At 40.4% G+C, this 14978-nt stretch overlaps 3 protein-coding genes across 5 annotated transcripts; 1 reads left to right on the top strand and 2 right to left on the bottom strand.

Moving 5' to 3' along the window:
• The first annotated feature begins 2645 nt into the window (after positions 1 to 2645).
• On the top strand, positions 2646 to 7130 carry zbtb26 (zinc finger and BTB domain containing 26). Of its 2 annotated transcripts, none has more exons than XM_017691141.2 (2): positions 2646 to 2866; positions 4678 to 7130. In XM_017691141.2, the coding sequence occupies exon 2, from the start codon at positions 4685 to 4687 to the stop codon at positions 5909 to 5911; it is 1227 nt and encodes a 408-aa protein (XP_017546630.1). In that variant the 5' UTR covers positions 2646 to 2866; positions 4678 to 4684; the 3' UTR covers positions 5912 to 7130. The 2 variants fall into 2 exon arrangements, with proteins under 2 accessions (XP_017546630.1, XP_017546631.1); XM_017691142.2 differs by lacking the exon at positions 2646 to 2866 and adding an exon at positions 2878 to 3312.
• A 119-nt stretch (positions 7131 to 7249) lies between these two features.
• zgc:101858 (uncharacterized protein LOC449555 homolog) lies at positions 7250 to 11547 on the bottom strand. The gene is made up of 8 exons (XM_017691143.2): positions 11465 to 11547; positions 10923 to 11093; positions 9030 to 9208; positions 8850 to 8943; positions 8664 to 8733; positions 8518 to 8554; positions 8140 to 8203; positions 7250 to 7553 (listed from the first exon to the last, which is right to left on the bottom strand). Exons 1-8 carry the CDS (start codon positions 11486 to 11488, stop codon positions 7395 to 7397), a joined length of 798 nt encoding a protein of 265 aa, XP_017546632.2. The 5' UTR covers positions 11489 to 11547; the 3' UTR covers positions 7250 to 7394.
• ppil3 (peptidylprolyl isomerase (cyclophilin)-like 3) lies at positions 11539 to 14416 on the bottom strand. 2 transcript variants are annotated; one of them, XM_037531766.1, is made up of 6 exons: positions 14248 to 14416; positions 13705 to 13779; positions 13485 to 13578; positions 12827 to 12894; positions 12617 to 12735; positions 11539 to 11620 (listed from the first exon to the last, which is right to left on the bottom strand). In XM_037531766.1, the coding sequence occupies exons 1-6, from the start codon at positions 14248 to 14250 to the stop codon at positions 11560 to 11562; spliced, it is 420 nt and encodes a 139-aa protein (XP_037387663.1). In that variant the 5' UTR covers positions 14251 to 14416; the 3' UTR covers positions 11539 to 11559. The 2 variants fall into 2 exon arrangements, with proteins under 2 accessions (XP_037387663.1, XP_017546633.1); XM_017691144.2 differs by lacking the exon at positions 11539 to 11620 and adding an exon at positions 11941 to 12309 and having other exon boundaries at positions 14248 to 14411.
• Between the last annotated feature and the right edge of the window lie 562 nt (positions 14417 to 14978).

The raw sequence follows: 14978 nt of genomic DNA, 5'->3' as shown, positions 1-14978 counted from the left end.
CAGTGAGCAGCAGTTTGGTTTCATGCCCAGAAAGAGTTCCACAGATGCAATTTTTGCGTTGAGAGTGTTGGTAGAGAAGTACAGAGAAGGTCAGAAGGAGCTACATTGTGTCTTTGTGGATCTAGAGAAGGCATATGATAGGGTGCCAAGAGAGGAACTGTGGTACTGTATGAGGAAGTCAGGTGTAGCTGAAAAGTATGTTAGGGTGGTGCAGGACATGTATGAGGATAGTGAGACAGTGGTGAGGTGTGCAGTTGGAGCGACAAATGGTTTCAAGGTGAAGGTAGGGTTACATCAGGGATCAGCTTTGAGCCCCTTCCTGTTTGCAATGGTGATGGAAAGGTTGACAGATGAGGTCAGGCAGGAGGCTCCATGGACCATGATGTTTGCAGATGACATTGTAATCTGTGGTGAGAGTAGAGAGCAGGCGGAAGAGAATCTGGAGAGGTGGAGGTTTGCATTGGAGAAGAGAGGAATGAAGGTCAGTAGAGACAAGATGGAATACATGTGTGTGAATGAGAGAGAGGCAGGTGGAAAGGTGAAGATGCAAGGAGTAGAGGTCGTAAAGGTGGATGACTTCAAATATCTTGGATCAACCATCCAGAGCAATGGACAGTGTAGAAAAGAGGTGAAGAAGAGGGTGCAGGCAGGATGGAGTGGGTGGAGACGGGTGTCAGGGCTGATGTGTGACAGAAGGATAGCAGCAAGAGTGAAAGGGAAGGTTTACAAGACAGTAGTGTGTCCTGCTATGATGTATGGTTTGGAGATTGTGGCTCTGTCTAAAAGACAGGAGGCTGAGCTGGAGGTGGCGGAGATGAAGATGCTGAGATTTTCATTGGCAGTGACAAGGCTGGACAAGATTAGAAATGAGCAGATCAGAGGGACAGTGAAGGTGGAGCAGTTTGGAGATAAAGCCAGAGAGGCCAGGTTGAGATGGTTTGGACATGTGTTGAGGAATAGTGGATATATTGGTCAAAGAATGTTGGAGATGGAGCTGCCGGGTAGAAGGAGAAGAGGTAGACCTCAGAGAAGGTTTATGGATGTAGTGAAGGTGGACATGGAGATGGTTGGTGTAAAAGTAGAGGAGGCAGTAGATAGGGCAAGATGGAGGCAGATGATCCGCTGTGGCGACCCCTAAAGGGAGCAGCCGAAAGAAGAAGAAGAAGAAATAATCATTAACTGTTCAAAAATCATACTTTTCGAACTAGTCTCTGGATTTTCAGACAAACTTTTCTAAATTGGTCTTGCATAACTCTTGAGCATCTCTAGGTAAATAAATGCCAAAAAAAAATGTTGACTTTTCTACTCAGGGTCATGTGGATCAGTGAACTAATTACTGCGGTCATGGCATTGCTAACTTGATTTGGCCAGATCACCTCCAAACTTTAAGCATCATTACATACTGAGACTTTAAGGGTGTATGCCACTTTTTTTGCACTTCAGCACTCAAAAACACTTTAAAATCAATTGAATCGCTATTACAATGTTATTACATGGCTGATCGACAAACAATTGGTGTCATATGACTCAGTTCACTCACCTGAACAACTTTCTAATTGCATGTCATGTCAAAAATTGTACTGCTTGTCTGGTATTTTGCCTTATTTGTTCAAAGATTTCACTATACAAAGGCTTATTATACAAAGGTCAAAAGGTCATTCTGACCAAAACCTGGTGAACGTCTATGGTTTTAGTCTTTGATCAATACTGATATCATACTGAGGCCTTTTGACAAATTCTGCCCCACTTTCACTGAGCTGCTCTACACCTAAAGGGCCCCTTATGAGTGCATTAGGCCTCACTATGGCCTACATCAAGTCAATGGGTTAAATACTGAACCAGTCCACTGTGCAAGTGGTACTATGTGAGAAATGCTGCCATTAGTCATGTAGTTCTGACATCTATGTTGACAACCTCTTGGATGTTCTACAAACCGGTGTATATCAGTACATATGAATGGAAACTTATAACGTGTATAAAGACCTCTGCTCATTGTTTATGACAACTGAAGGCTTTTTGATGAACTGACACCATTCAGTTCTTTTTACTCTGCCTATGAATAAGACCCAAACAGCTTGAGGTCTTTTTAGGCCGAATGAACTAAGGGCTGGTACTGCTTGTGCGTGCTTGGACCCGCTCATCGCCGCTTGCGTCTATATTTAATGGTTTATTTTTTAAGTAACACGCTTCTTTTTTTTTTGGGGGGGGGGGGGGGGTGTATTACACGCTACAATATTTTCTCATATTCTTGACTTCTGATATAACGACTTAATATCCCAAGAGAATTACATTCTCGAAATTTCAGAACTTATCATTTCGAACTGGTATGTCAATATTTGATACGTATTAAAACGAGATATATGGAAATATATATATAAGTCACAAACTCCATAGAAAAACCATTCTTTCGAAATAAGACATTTCGTGAAAATAATGTATTATTTCGACATAAAAACAGACATAAATAAATCAAACGTTTCCATAGTGCTTCAAGACACAGAGAAGAAAAATAATGTTTTTTTTTTTTTTTTCCCATAATAATCAGATTTCCGGAACACAAGAAAGCCCTTCAGCTTCGTTGGACGTCTGAATGAATTTGAAGCCGCTCCTTCTCCTCTTTTTTTTTTACATTCTGTACACTTCTTTTGACTGTTTGTCCTGTTCACCTGAGGCGAAACTTGCTCGTTGTCTGGGACGCGGGTAGACGGCTCGTTTGTGTGTAGCTGTGAAGTCTAACCCACCCAGCAGCAGAAATAAACAAACCCAAGTCCGGTGCAGTGGTCTTGTTCCTGTCCTCCTCTCCGCCCCTTCCGCCGCTCTGTTGCTGATTATGACAGAAGCTTTTCACTCATTCCTCGAACAAACGGTTCGCTATTACTCTTATCTTTACACCAGCGGCTCGTCTTCATGTTCACTTTGTTGTTTTTCTCTGTATTGACGCTCAGCTCAGGTGCTCATGTAGCTCTTATTCATCTAGAAGGACAACCGCAACAATAGCCTGCTATCCAGCTAACTGGCTAATGTGTTGTATTGCGGACTTTTTCCGCGTAGTGCTGTTTGTTAAGTGACTTGGACATAGACGAGCTTTTATATAACTACACCGTCTGTTTAATATACGAAGAAACAAACCCCTGTAAACACCTGGTCCGATTTTATAAGCTGGGGGTAGCTAAGCTACGTTAGCTGCTGGCTTGTTGTCAGAGGTTGTTCTTTGTCTTGGTTTGTTTTGATCACATTTCGTTAGCGTTGCGTAAAAGCGTCCACGCACATTAACGCGTACGTCTTGCTGTATGACGAATAAAAAACACACAGGTACTGTTGTTAATGTTACCGACCATTTAATGCTAGAACTTTTGCGAGAAGGTGGCTGTTGCGGAGAGATTATTGGGGATAATAATGGAAAAAGTGCTAGAAATGATTGTCAATACAACCTGTAACGTTAAATGCCTTTACTTTGGTGGTCCCGGATGTTAGGAACCCCCTGCAACTAGTTTTCTTCTATAACAAGCCTGACTGGGCTAGACAGAAAACTGTCTAGACCTTCTGGGGCTGAAACCTACACCGGTCAGCTGTGACATTAAAACCACCGCTTGCTATTTTTATCAGCTCCACCCACCACACAGGTGCACGTTGTAGTTCTGTAATTAGACACTGTGGTCGATCTGTTTATCTGCACACTTTGTTAGCCCCCTTTCATCCTGCTCTATGGTCAGGACGACCACAGAGCGTGCACTATTTGGGTGGTGGATCATTCTCAGCAGTGATACTGATTTGGTAGTGGTGTTGATGTGTTGCGCTGGTGTGAGCGGATGGGACACAGCAGTGCTGCTGGAGTTTTTAAGCACGGTGTCCACTCCATGGCCACTCTATTAAACACTCCTGCCTTGTTGGTTCATCTTGTAGATGGAAAGTCAGAGACAGTAGCTCATCTTTTGCTGTACAGTTTGTGTTGTTTATCTGCTAGTGTTTCATCAGTGGTCACAGGATTCTGTCCACAGGATGATTTTTTTTGGTTCTCAGTCCAGCAGTGATACTGTGGACCCCCAGCAGCACCGCTATGTCTGATCCACTCGGACACTAATATAAAAATCCTGTTTTTGCATGGATCCGTCCATTAGTTACCTCAAATGTCTGAGAGCCCCTTTTCTTGTGGTAAAGGGGCTCTGTGGCCAAAAGAACCATGGTTACAAAATCATGAAGTCTGTGTGGAATATTACATGACAATATATTAAATGCTTGGTAATAACATGTTAAATGACAGGATATCGTTGGAATGCCTCTATAAAATAACTACCTAAGATTATTTTGATGAAATATTAAAAGGAAATAACAATGCAGTAACACAAACATGCTTGAGGCTGGGAGCGTGCTGTTGTGTGTCTGACATACTGTTTTAGGGATGCCTATAAAACTGTGATGTAGAAAGCACTGGGTGAGATTAGCTTGTAGCATATAACTGTAATTCTGAGCATTTTTGTCTCATTCAACGTTTGGAATGGATTTGGAGTTTGTCATTAGTCAAGTAACATTACACCAGTATGATGCCTGCATAAATGTGAATCCTTCCTCATTAGAATAACGAGTCACCCTGCAAAGTAACATACAAAGCAATGTTTTTACAGAATATAAAAATATCTTATTACAGTATGAATGACTAAAACACATGCATTTTTTCAGGTGAACCATGGCGCAGGACGGTGTTATTCTGCAGTTCAGCTTTGCCACATTTGGGGACTCCATGCTACAGAAGATGGATGCTCTCCGAAGAGACAGGCGCTTCTGTGATATAATTGTCCGGATCAATGACCTGGAGATTCCTGGACATAAAGTCATATTTGCCGCTGGCTCTCCATTTCTCAGAGACCAGTTTTTCCTTCAGGACTCGCATGAAGTGGAGATATCCACACTGCAGGACGCAGAGGTTGGAAGGAGACTCCTTCTTTCCTGTTATACTGGGACACTTGAGTTCCCTGAGCTGGAACTCGTGCATTATTTAACAGTTGCTAGTTTTCTACAGATGGGTCATATCGTTGAGCAATGTACACAAGCCTTGAATAAGTTCATTAAGCCTCACAAAGTTGATGGTACCCATCTCTCTCATCAGCCTACCAACATCAACGCCCACCAGCAAGACCCACCACTTATTGAGACAGTGTACGATGATGATGATGGAGACAACGAGATTGAAGATGACAACGATGATGACGTGATTATTGAACCGAGGTCTCCTCCTATGTTTAGGAATTCTCAAAGAAAGAGTCAAGGAGAGGAAAGTCCCATTAATATCATTAAGGTGGAGTCGGTTGAAGATCGGATGCAGGAGATGTCTGAAAGCTACCAGAGTCGGCCCTCTCGTTCCCCCACATTACGCTCCCCAGAGCCACAGCATTCCCTCATTAATTCAACCGTGGAGACGCGCTCTGCTGAGATGGCTGCAAACCCTGGGCTCGAGTATCCGCTGTCATCTCCTGGCCCCAGTGGCTCAGGGAAGGAGAATGTTTGGAGCTGCTCCAGAAGTTCAGACAAAAGCCTTCAGTGGTACCACCAGTGTCCGAAATGCGCCCGTGTCTTCCGGCAATTGGAGAATTATGCCAACCACTTGAAGATGCACAAGCTTTTCATGTGCCTCCTCTGCGGCAAGACTTTTACGCAGAAGGGAAACCTGCACCGCCATATGCGCGTCCATGCCGGCATCAAGCCATTCCAGTGCAAGATTTGTGGAAAGACTTTCACGCAAAAGTGCTCACTTCTGGACCACCTCAACCTGCACAGCGGGGACAAACCACATCGCTGCAACTACTGCGACATGGTCTTTGCACACAAACCTGTCCTCCGCAAACATCTGAAGCAGATCCATGGCAAGAATAGTTTTGACAATGCCAATGAAGGTAGCATGCTTGAAGGGTTTTAGGTCTGTAATGACTGTGTGGCATAAAGACTTTAAAGGATCATGGACCTGAAAACCAACTTGTACATATATCTCAGGGCAGTGGTTCTCAATTGTTGTCCTGCAGTACTGCTGTCCTGCACATTTTAGAGTTTCCCTGGCTTCCAACACTCCTGATAACTAATTAACAAGCCCTTCCCAAGGCCAACGGAGGGTATTGGAGCAAGAAAACCACAACATGCAGGACAGTTCAGGATTGAGAACCACGGTCATAGGCCCTATATGCATACTAATGGTCAACATGTACAGTCATTTGAATTACATTAGGCCGTATTGTTGTCTGGTTGATAATTGTACTGTACTCAAAGGCTGCTGTGTTTTAGTCTCTTTAATGAATGGGTTTCTCTCATAAGTACTATTTGGATGGGTTTAATTGTATATTGGGAGGTGCAATATCTCTGATTTAAAATTTAGATTTAAAAATTACTCTTAGGTCCAAATTCCTCATATCAGTAACTTTTTAAACACTATAAAGACTTTAACTTCTATTAGGCAGCTTTCAGCTCTTTTTAAATTAACAGCAGAACTAAACCTGGGTTTTATCAGTATAGTATGAATTGGCAAGTTGGTAAATATTATGATACAAAGGATTTTTTTCTCTTTTTTCCCCCTTGTATAGGGGCACTCAAGGTAATATTTATTTGGATCCAGCAGCCCAAAATCAGATCTGATTAATATTAGCCTAAAATGTATGTCACCAAACATTACAAGCTGTAATATGACATTAAAAAGAACCCCCTGTAATTTGATTTTAAATGATTAAGATAATGGTTGTCTGTAAACTTCATAACTCATGCCAGTTGTAATGATGTATAGCATTCTCTAAGGGCAGCTAACTAGGTAGATAAGAAATATTATGATAAACGTTCTGAGACGCATGTCCTGTGGTAACAATGCTTCAGAAAATATTTCCTGTCCACATAGTACTTTAGAACAAAGAGAAACGTCAGCTGACCTAACCTTAAGATTTTTGTCAAAATACGCATGAAAGCCTGAATCATCACTAGTGTAACATTCTCCTAGTCATCTGTTAAATTCAAGCATTGTTCTTTAATTCCACCAGTGAGGTAGCTTGTAAAGTTGTGATTCATTTATGAATTGTAATGAATTTATTATTTAAAAAAATATTCAAGTGAATTTTATTTTATTATATCCATTTGCACTAATAAATGGATTTTATAAACACAAAAATGTAATCTACCTCCTTTGCACAATTAAAGTAAAAAGAAACCTGTAACATATGACGCATGACTCACTAATATATGCAAGGAACACACCAGAAGGAAAATAGAAGGGTTATAATTATATGCATCTACCAAACTTAAATTTTATTTAGACCAGTGGTGTAAAACATTAAGTCAGTGTCAGTTACTTGGAAAGAGCAGTCTGTTTATTTATTTCCTTCCCATCTCTCACAAATGACCGGACATGTTGTGGCGACCTGACACTACCGTGGACACATAGCATGTCGGCCTCCATCCACTGGGAGATTTACTCCTGTAATGAAGGTTGCAGCGTCTGAAGCAAGGAAGGCAATAGCATGAGCCACTTCCTCCACGTCTCCTGGTCTGCCAAGGGCATGGGTGACTGAGCACTTTTCAAGGAACTAAAACAGAAAAGTCATAAAGAAGAAGTAACAAAAATGTAAATTATAAGTTAAGTCTTGAGGCAAAAAGTGGCCTTTTACTATTTTCCTTTAATATCAGGATTTCTCAACCATGTTTTGCACATATCTGTTACATGGCTTGTTCCTTTGTTGGTCAAACTCCCATTTTGAGCAAGCAAACAGAAATGGAAACACACTTCTTGGTCAAGTCACCTTCTGTGTTGCTATGATGAAACAATGTGTTCTTAACAATCTGAATTTTGTTCTGAATACATGCACACACTCGCTCAAATTGCCACAGCGCATTCAACAATAAAGGCAGTTTATACTGTGAAGGAAAATACAGTAGCACCAATTCCACATGATAATCCATTTTCCTGCCCGATCATGCAGCCCAACTACTCTGGTGGCAGATTATAATGAATTAAATCTGTTTTGAGTTAAGGGCATATCACCAAAGTATCTGTATGTATTGCCAACGAAATATTAACTAAAGTTAAGGGGTTAAGATGGGTGTCTTGTCTGATGTAATTAAGCATTCCATCAGGGAAACCCCAGTGAATTCAACATTCCTATCCAACTTTACCTGTTTATACTGTTCCTCATCCAGGCCTGCACGTTTGTGGACCTCGGTCACGATTACTCCTGGACTGTAATACAATAGAGAGCATAGACATCATGAACTCATGTAACAAAGCATTGAAACACTGAGATACTGCAACTGCCAAAACATAACTGCATTTGGGAACTGTGCTGTTTGAATATTAAAATTTGCCCACAGCCCACTCCAGCACATTCATGTCATGCGCCACACTGTTCCAACCCTCTAGCTCCAGTCTCAATAACAGATTATGCTACACCTGGATAGTCTTTTTTTTTTATTCACATTTTGTCAAAGTATTGTGAATCAAAATTGTATGCATTTTTAAATCTCTTTTTAACAACAGAAAAAAACGCAACTTACCAAACAGAGTTGGCACGCACTTGCTTGGGTGCAAGCTCTGAAAGATATATTGGATAAAAAATATAACCACAACTGCAAATGGTACAACACGATATTTACATATTTCAAATTTATTTGTGACGGCTAAATAGAAACGTATCCCTCACCAAGTGCTATACAGCGTGTAAACTGGTCAATGGCAGACTTCGACATACAGTAAGCGAGCACTCCAGGAAACTTCAGTATAGAAAGGAGCAAAAGTCTGAATGACTACACAAAATTCAGTCCTTTAAAAGAATCAAATTCAATGTGGTAAAGCGATATTCAATCTCTAAGAGAAAATGCACTCTTACTGATCGTTGGCCATTGACGCTGGACACATTTACGATGGAGCCCTTTGTTTTTATGAGGTATGGCACACAGAGGTGAGTCAGGTGATACACTGATCTGAAACCCACAAAGAAATGCAGGTTTAAGTCAAAATACAAACTCTTGAGCAAACGGTCAAAGAAAAAACAAATGTTAAATCTTACCTGACATTGACATTCATCACATGATCATACTGTGCCATGTCTGTGGTCTCTATAGTGCCCAGGGCGAGGATTCCTGCGCTGTTGATGAGGACGTCCAGACGTCCAAAGTGAGCAATGGTCAATTCAACAGTCTTCTTCACCGTTTTCTCATCTGTCATGTCTCCTGGCACCAAGAGTGGCTGTCAACAGACCCACTCTATGACTTGGCTTTGAACACCTACTCATTTTACTGCAACATGTGCCAGATTAAACAGTGAATTAAGGTACTAAACTGTCACTGGGGCTTTCATTAGATAACTTTTCTGTATTGTTTTTTTTTTCCTCTCTCTCATTTGAATTGACTTCATACACCCTGAAAATGTGAAAATATGTACTTTTTCTTCTGGGAAATTAATTACGACTTGAAACATTTGTTACAGTACCCGTTTTCCTGATGAAAACGTACCATAGGACCACCTCTGACCTGATATTATTTGGGTGGTGAACCATTCTCAGCACAGCAGTGACACTGATATGATTGTAGTGTGTGTTGCAACGGTGTGACTATAAGGCGCAGTAGGGTTGAGAATAGTCAGCCAAGACAAAATATGCAGTGAGCAAACACAAATCGTGTATGGAAAAAGATGTGATGTAGACTCACAATACAAGTGTGTCTAATAAAGTGGCTAATAAGCATACGAAAGCAAGCAAAAGTCCCATTGTGTACCTTAAGTGAGTTTTGACGCAACACTGCATTCACGTTTCCGTGGAAAAGTACATATTTGTACATTTCCATAATTTTTTTTAAAATAGAAAAATAAAATGCAAAGCCTAAAGTGAAGACAGAGTATATGGAGTCAATGTAACTTACAAGAGAACTTCAGCAAACTGTGGTACAATGTTCCCTAAAGACAGGGCAAGATTCAAGACTGCCAGACAGATTTGCCACCTACCAGGACTTCTGGAACAGTGTGCTTTGGACAGATGAATCCAAAGCTCAATTTATATATTTTGTAAATTAAATTATTACATATTTATATATATTATGAATTATATAATTATATATATATATATATATATATATATATATATATATATATATATATATATATATATATATATATATATATATATATATTTGAATGTTCTATGTTGTATACTATGTTTTTGTACTGCGCTAATATCAGCTTAACAGGGAACATGATCTCTGTGTTCACCTTTGGTACCTGCTTCAACCCTGATTTTCAGTCATTTTGGGGGAAAAAAAAATTGGTTAATTTTCTGGTTACGTCACCAGAAGTGTCAATTTGGTAACATGAGTCATCAGTTAAAATTACTTATACCAGAAAAAATGCACTATTCTTTGTTTAGAGAGAAAAAAAGCTTTGAAGTATTACATAAGAAATACAGAAAACTTTTTAAAATGCTAACAAGGTAAACAGTTAAAAAAAAATATATATAGTATCTGATTGAACAGTCTGGTGGGAACATAACATTTTCAAACATGCCAAAGATAAACGTACATGTTTGAAGAGTTGTTTTCTAATGAGATGCTTAACTCGTGGCCACGACTTAGTAAAGCCGTGATCTCGTTCCCACACCTTACTAAGTTGTGGCCACGTATTAGGGTCTAATCCTCACGCGTTAATAAAGCGCATTATTTTATTTTTTTTTAATTCACGCAGGATGTCAACAGCAGGGCTCCATAGTTTTGAGGCCTAAGATGAACTCCACTCATGGAATCTAGTTTTTCCTGAATGTATTATGGTCTTCTTCTGTTGATGAATGACAGCCTGTGCAGCCACAGATGGGCGACACTCAGTAACTGTAAACCTACAAAGGGCATCGACGTGGAAGGTGTTTCTCATAAAATGGCCAGTGAGTGTAGGTTTAAGGCAGCTATGACGGACCAACCTTAGAGGTACCACAGTCTTCGCATTCTTTGGCGATTTTGGCGAGGTTCTCCACGTTGCGACCATTCAGCGCCAGCTTGGCACCGAGTTTGGCGAAGAGCACCGCAGTGCCAGCTCCGATCCCAGAGCTGGCTCCAGTGATCAGCGTGACTTTATCCTTTAGTGAGCTCACCTAAACAGATGAACCATCACATTTTATCACCTGATCCTGACATAACACAAGATGTCGCGCACAAATGATGGGGGCAACTTAGTTGGCTACCTATTTGATTAGAATGTTCCCGTTCCACCTTAAACGGTTACATTCTGGCGCCTGACGCGCCACTTAAGATTTAAGGTGGAACAGGAAAATTCGAACAAGCAGCTGGTGAATAAGAAGCAGACTTCTGCTTCGTCTTTGCAGCTGTACTGAACTGCATATACACGGAGTTTCTCTGTTGACCTGACGTCTCGCTGCCTCTCTAGCACTTCTGCAAGTTGACTCCAAACGTCTGGGCTACAGTAAATGACCCCAGCGCTGGTTTGCACAGTAGTTGAACTTACTTTAAAGGCGTCCGCCGATGCCATGGCTAATTTTAACGTTTTAATACTCAGATCGCTCACCAAACACGTCACGTGGTAGATGAACGTCACCGTAGCTAAAGAGCGCCTGAGTGGGCGTGGCCTAGACGCTCAACCTCTCCGACTCTGGCGTGATTCCTAAATAATTAATCAAAAATAAACTATTAATATTTGATGTATTTTAAAAGTGTACACAAACAACCACTACTAAGACCAAAATAAAGACAACGCTTTCTGTGCGATTTTCCAGAAATGTCAGTCTATAAAAGTCTATAAATGTCAAAATAAAAGTACCCCAATCAAAGCAAATCTGAAGTGACCTGTATATAGGAATCGCCGTATTTACAGTATAATGGTCATCACGTTTGTTGGTGGAGGGACTTCACTCTTATTTTACTCCGCCATATTTTAATTTTTTTATGTAGTGAGAATCAGTATAAATGAACAAAAACAAATGGTAAAAGTCTGCACAAACTGTGCGCTGATTTACTCTTCACATTACAGATGTTTTGAACAGAAAAACAAATGATTACAAAGAAAAATCAAATGAAGAAAAAAAAAAGGAACAATGTAAAATACACAATATCACAAAAGTAAAAAAACATTTGCAAAGTATTCTGTACAGACTCCATCATGAGTATGACTAGGACTATTACTGTCAGGCACAAACCACCTCCTTAGTCCGTAAAAATGACGATCGTTAAATCGCAAATGGATTTGCATGAAGAGTAACATCCTTAATGCGGACATCGTTCAAAGGCCGAAAATTCTTCTCATTGACGGGGAGCTTCTCCAATTCATCTAGAGTTTCCAAGCCATCTATGATTCTAAGCAAGCAATACAAAGTTGATAAGTAGTTTGTTGAAAAAAGCCATCCTAATCAGCCTGCTACTGTGAAATTTCATTACCATTCATTTTTTTTCCTCGTAACTGTAACGGATAAAGTGTATGCACAAGTGCTTTAAATGCTGAAATGTTTGAATGTGTTTAAAAAACGGCTACTGCAAAAAATAGTCACTGTTGAAAAATTATAATTTTTTCCTTGTAATTATTAAATTTCCCACCAAACAATCCTAACACATTTCTCATACAAACTAGCCTTTAATACAGTAAACAAATAAAAAAATTACATACTTTCCAAACACAGTGTATTTCATATCCAAATGAGGCTGCTTTGCATAGGTGAAATAGAACTGAGAGGCGTTGGTGTTTGGTCCACTGTTTGCCATTGCAACCACACCCCTGACATTGTGCTGAACAAAAACAAAAATGAGTCAGTTTACAAAAGTGGCTTCTTAATATAAATACCTTTGTGTGTGTTTGTGTGTTTATTTTTATTGATACCTTTAAATGTTCGCTAAATTCATCTTCAAACTTCCGTCCCCAAATACTTGTTCCTCCTTTGCCCGTACCTGGGTTAAGATCAAGACACGGACAGCGATGCAAAATCACAGTGTGAACTATCTGCCCACTTTATTAGACATTCTTACCTTGTTGGGAAGGTGTGCAGTTTGAGACTGTGGCTTATTTTTTTCCATGCTCAAACTGCTTTAGCCCTCCTCTAGCCACCATGTGTCAAACACAAGCCCACGGCACAATCCTATAGACTCACAATTACTATGTTATTTTATCTTATCTTAATATTAGCCTGTTTCACAATGCACAGCACTATAAACCCCAGCATGTAATGCAATGTAATGTATGCTCTGACCCACATCTTCAACTATAGTACAGGGGTTACACCACAAAGGCTCAAAAGGGATGCGCACGCACGCACGCAAGCATCTATCTATCAACATAATATGGCAGGTGCTTCTGATAAAATGGCCAATGAATATAAGCACAAGGTAGGTGCACCTAATAAACTGACAACTCACTGTTTAAACGTTCTGATAACTACGTTTGTATAAGAGAAAACAAACAAAATAAATTCTAAACAAAAACTACAACACAGAAATAATCAAACATCAACACAAAAACAAAGAGCCGTTGAATTTTTCACCTGTGGGGTCTCCGGTCTGGACCATAAAACCTTTAATGTTTCGATGAAAGATACATCCACTGTAAAAGCCACTGGCGCACAATGCAAGAAAATTCTGTGAAATTAAGTACATGAAGAACAATTAGTACATTTAGGACGCGTGAAGTACCACATGATCTGTTCTGTACTTATCACTAACTGGGGTTCAACCCAGGTGAACAGGTAAACTAATATTTCTCACCTCACAGGATTTCGGGGCTCGTTCACAGAACAGCTCGATTTTTATGTCGCCAAGGTCCGTATGTAAAGTCACAGCCTACAAAAGAGACACTTCATTAAATGATTCATATATTTAGACAATAAACAATTAAACTCACGCGAAGCTGGAATCGGCTCGTTATTCGAATTCTCCCGTTCCACCTTAAATGATGCAGAAGCTACATTCTGGCGCCTTAGCCGTAGGCGCCAGAATGTAGCTTCTGCATCATTTAAGGTGGAACGGGAGAATTCGAACAAAAAGCTGGCAAATAGGAAGTCAAGCTCGGCCTCGTTAATCCCGCAGTGTGTGTGTGTGTGTGTGTGTGTGTGTGTGTGTGTGTGTGTGTGTGTGTGTGTGTGTGTGTGTGTGTGTGTGTGTTTGTTTGTTTGTTTGTTTGAAAGAGAGACATTTAAGGCAAGTCCAGCAGTACAGAAACATAACAACACAGCGTATTCAGCCAAACTTACACTCAGCTACAGCAGCGTTACAGCTTTACTGACTGAGCACAGTGAAAGCTGCTCTTACCATAGTAACGAAGAAGAACGCACACGTCACTGCTCAGACGCTGAATGTGGCGGTTAATGCGCTACATGAAAATAAATAGGATGGAAATTGTGCGAGTAACGCGTGGTTCCTCTTCTGTTTCGCGACTGTCTAAAGACGGCCAACCCTCATTACCGCCACTGTGTGGTCAAAAACTGATTTAGCACCATGAGATCAAATCTCAAGAATAGTTAAAGCGCCATTGCGTTTAATCAGCCAATTGTAAGCAATGATGCAACAGGTCAAAATCATTATTCAGACACTCCTAATGATTTACAGACGCAGGCTTTCAACTACATGCACAGCTTGTATAATCTCCATAGAAAAGCACTGCTGATAGAACGAGACACTCTGGACCAGCTGCCCATGATCCTAAAGACATCCAGTAGAGCATAAAGTCCATAAGCACTAGGCTGTTGGGCAGCAGAACTGTGTTCTCAGGAGAGATGAAACTATCCAGTACATTTGGGATGAGCTGGCATGGTAGTCATCCACATCGGTGCCTGATACATTAATTAATAACACTCCGACATCTAGTTTACAGCCTTCACAGATTATATGCTGTTTTATTGTTGTTACTGTGCTTTCACCAATTATACAGTGGGGTAAAAAAGTATTTAGTCAGCCACTGATTGTGCAAATTCTCCCACTTAGAAAGATGAGAGAGGCCTGTAATTTTCATCATGGGTACACTTCAACAAGCCAATCAGCTA

The sequence above is a fragment of the Pygocentrus nattereri genome, chromosome 20 (genome assembly GCF_015220715.1).
Source record: "Pygocentrus nattereri isolate fPygNat1 chromosome 20, fPygNat1.pri, whole genome shotgun sequence".
NCBI classification, from domain to species: domain Eukaryota; kingdom Metazoa; phylum Chordata; class Actinopteri; order Characiformes; family Serrasalmidae; genus Pygocentrus; species Pygocentrus nattereri.
This window is presented reverse-complemented; position numbering and strand designations above follow the sequence as displayed.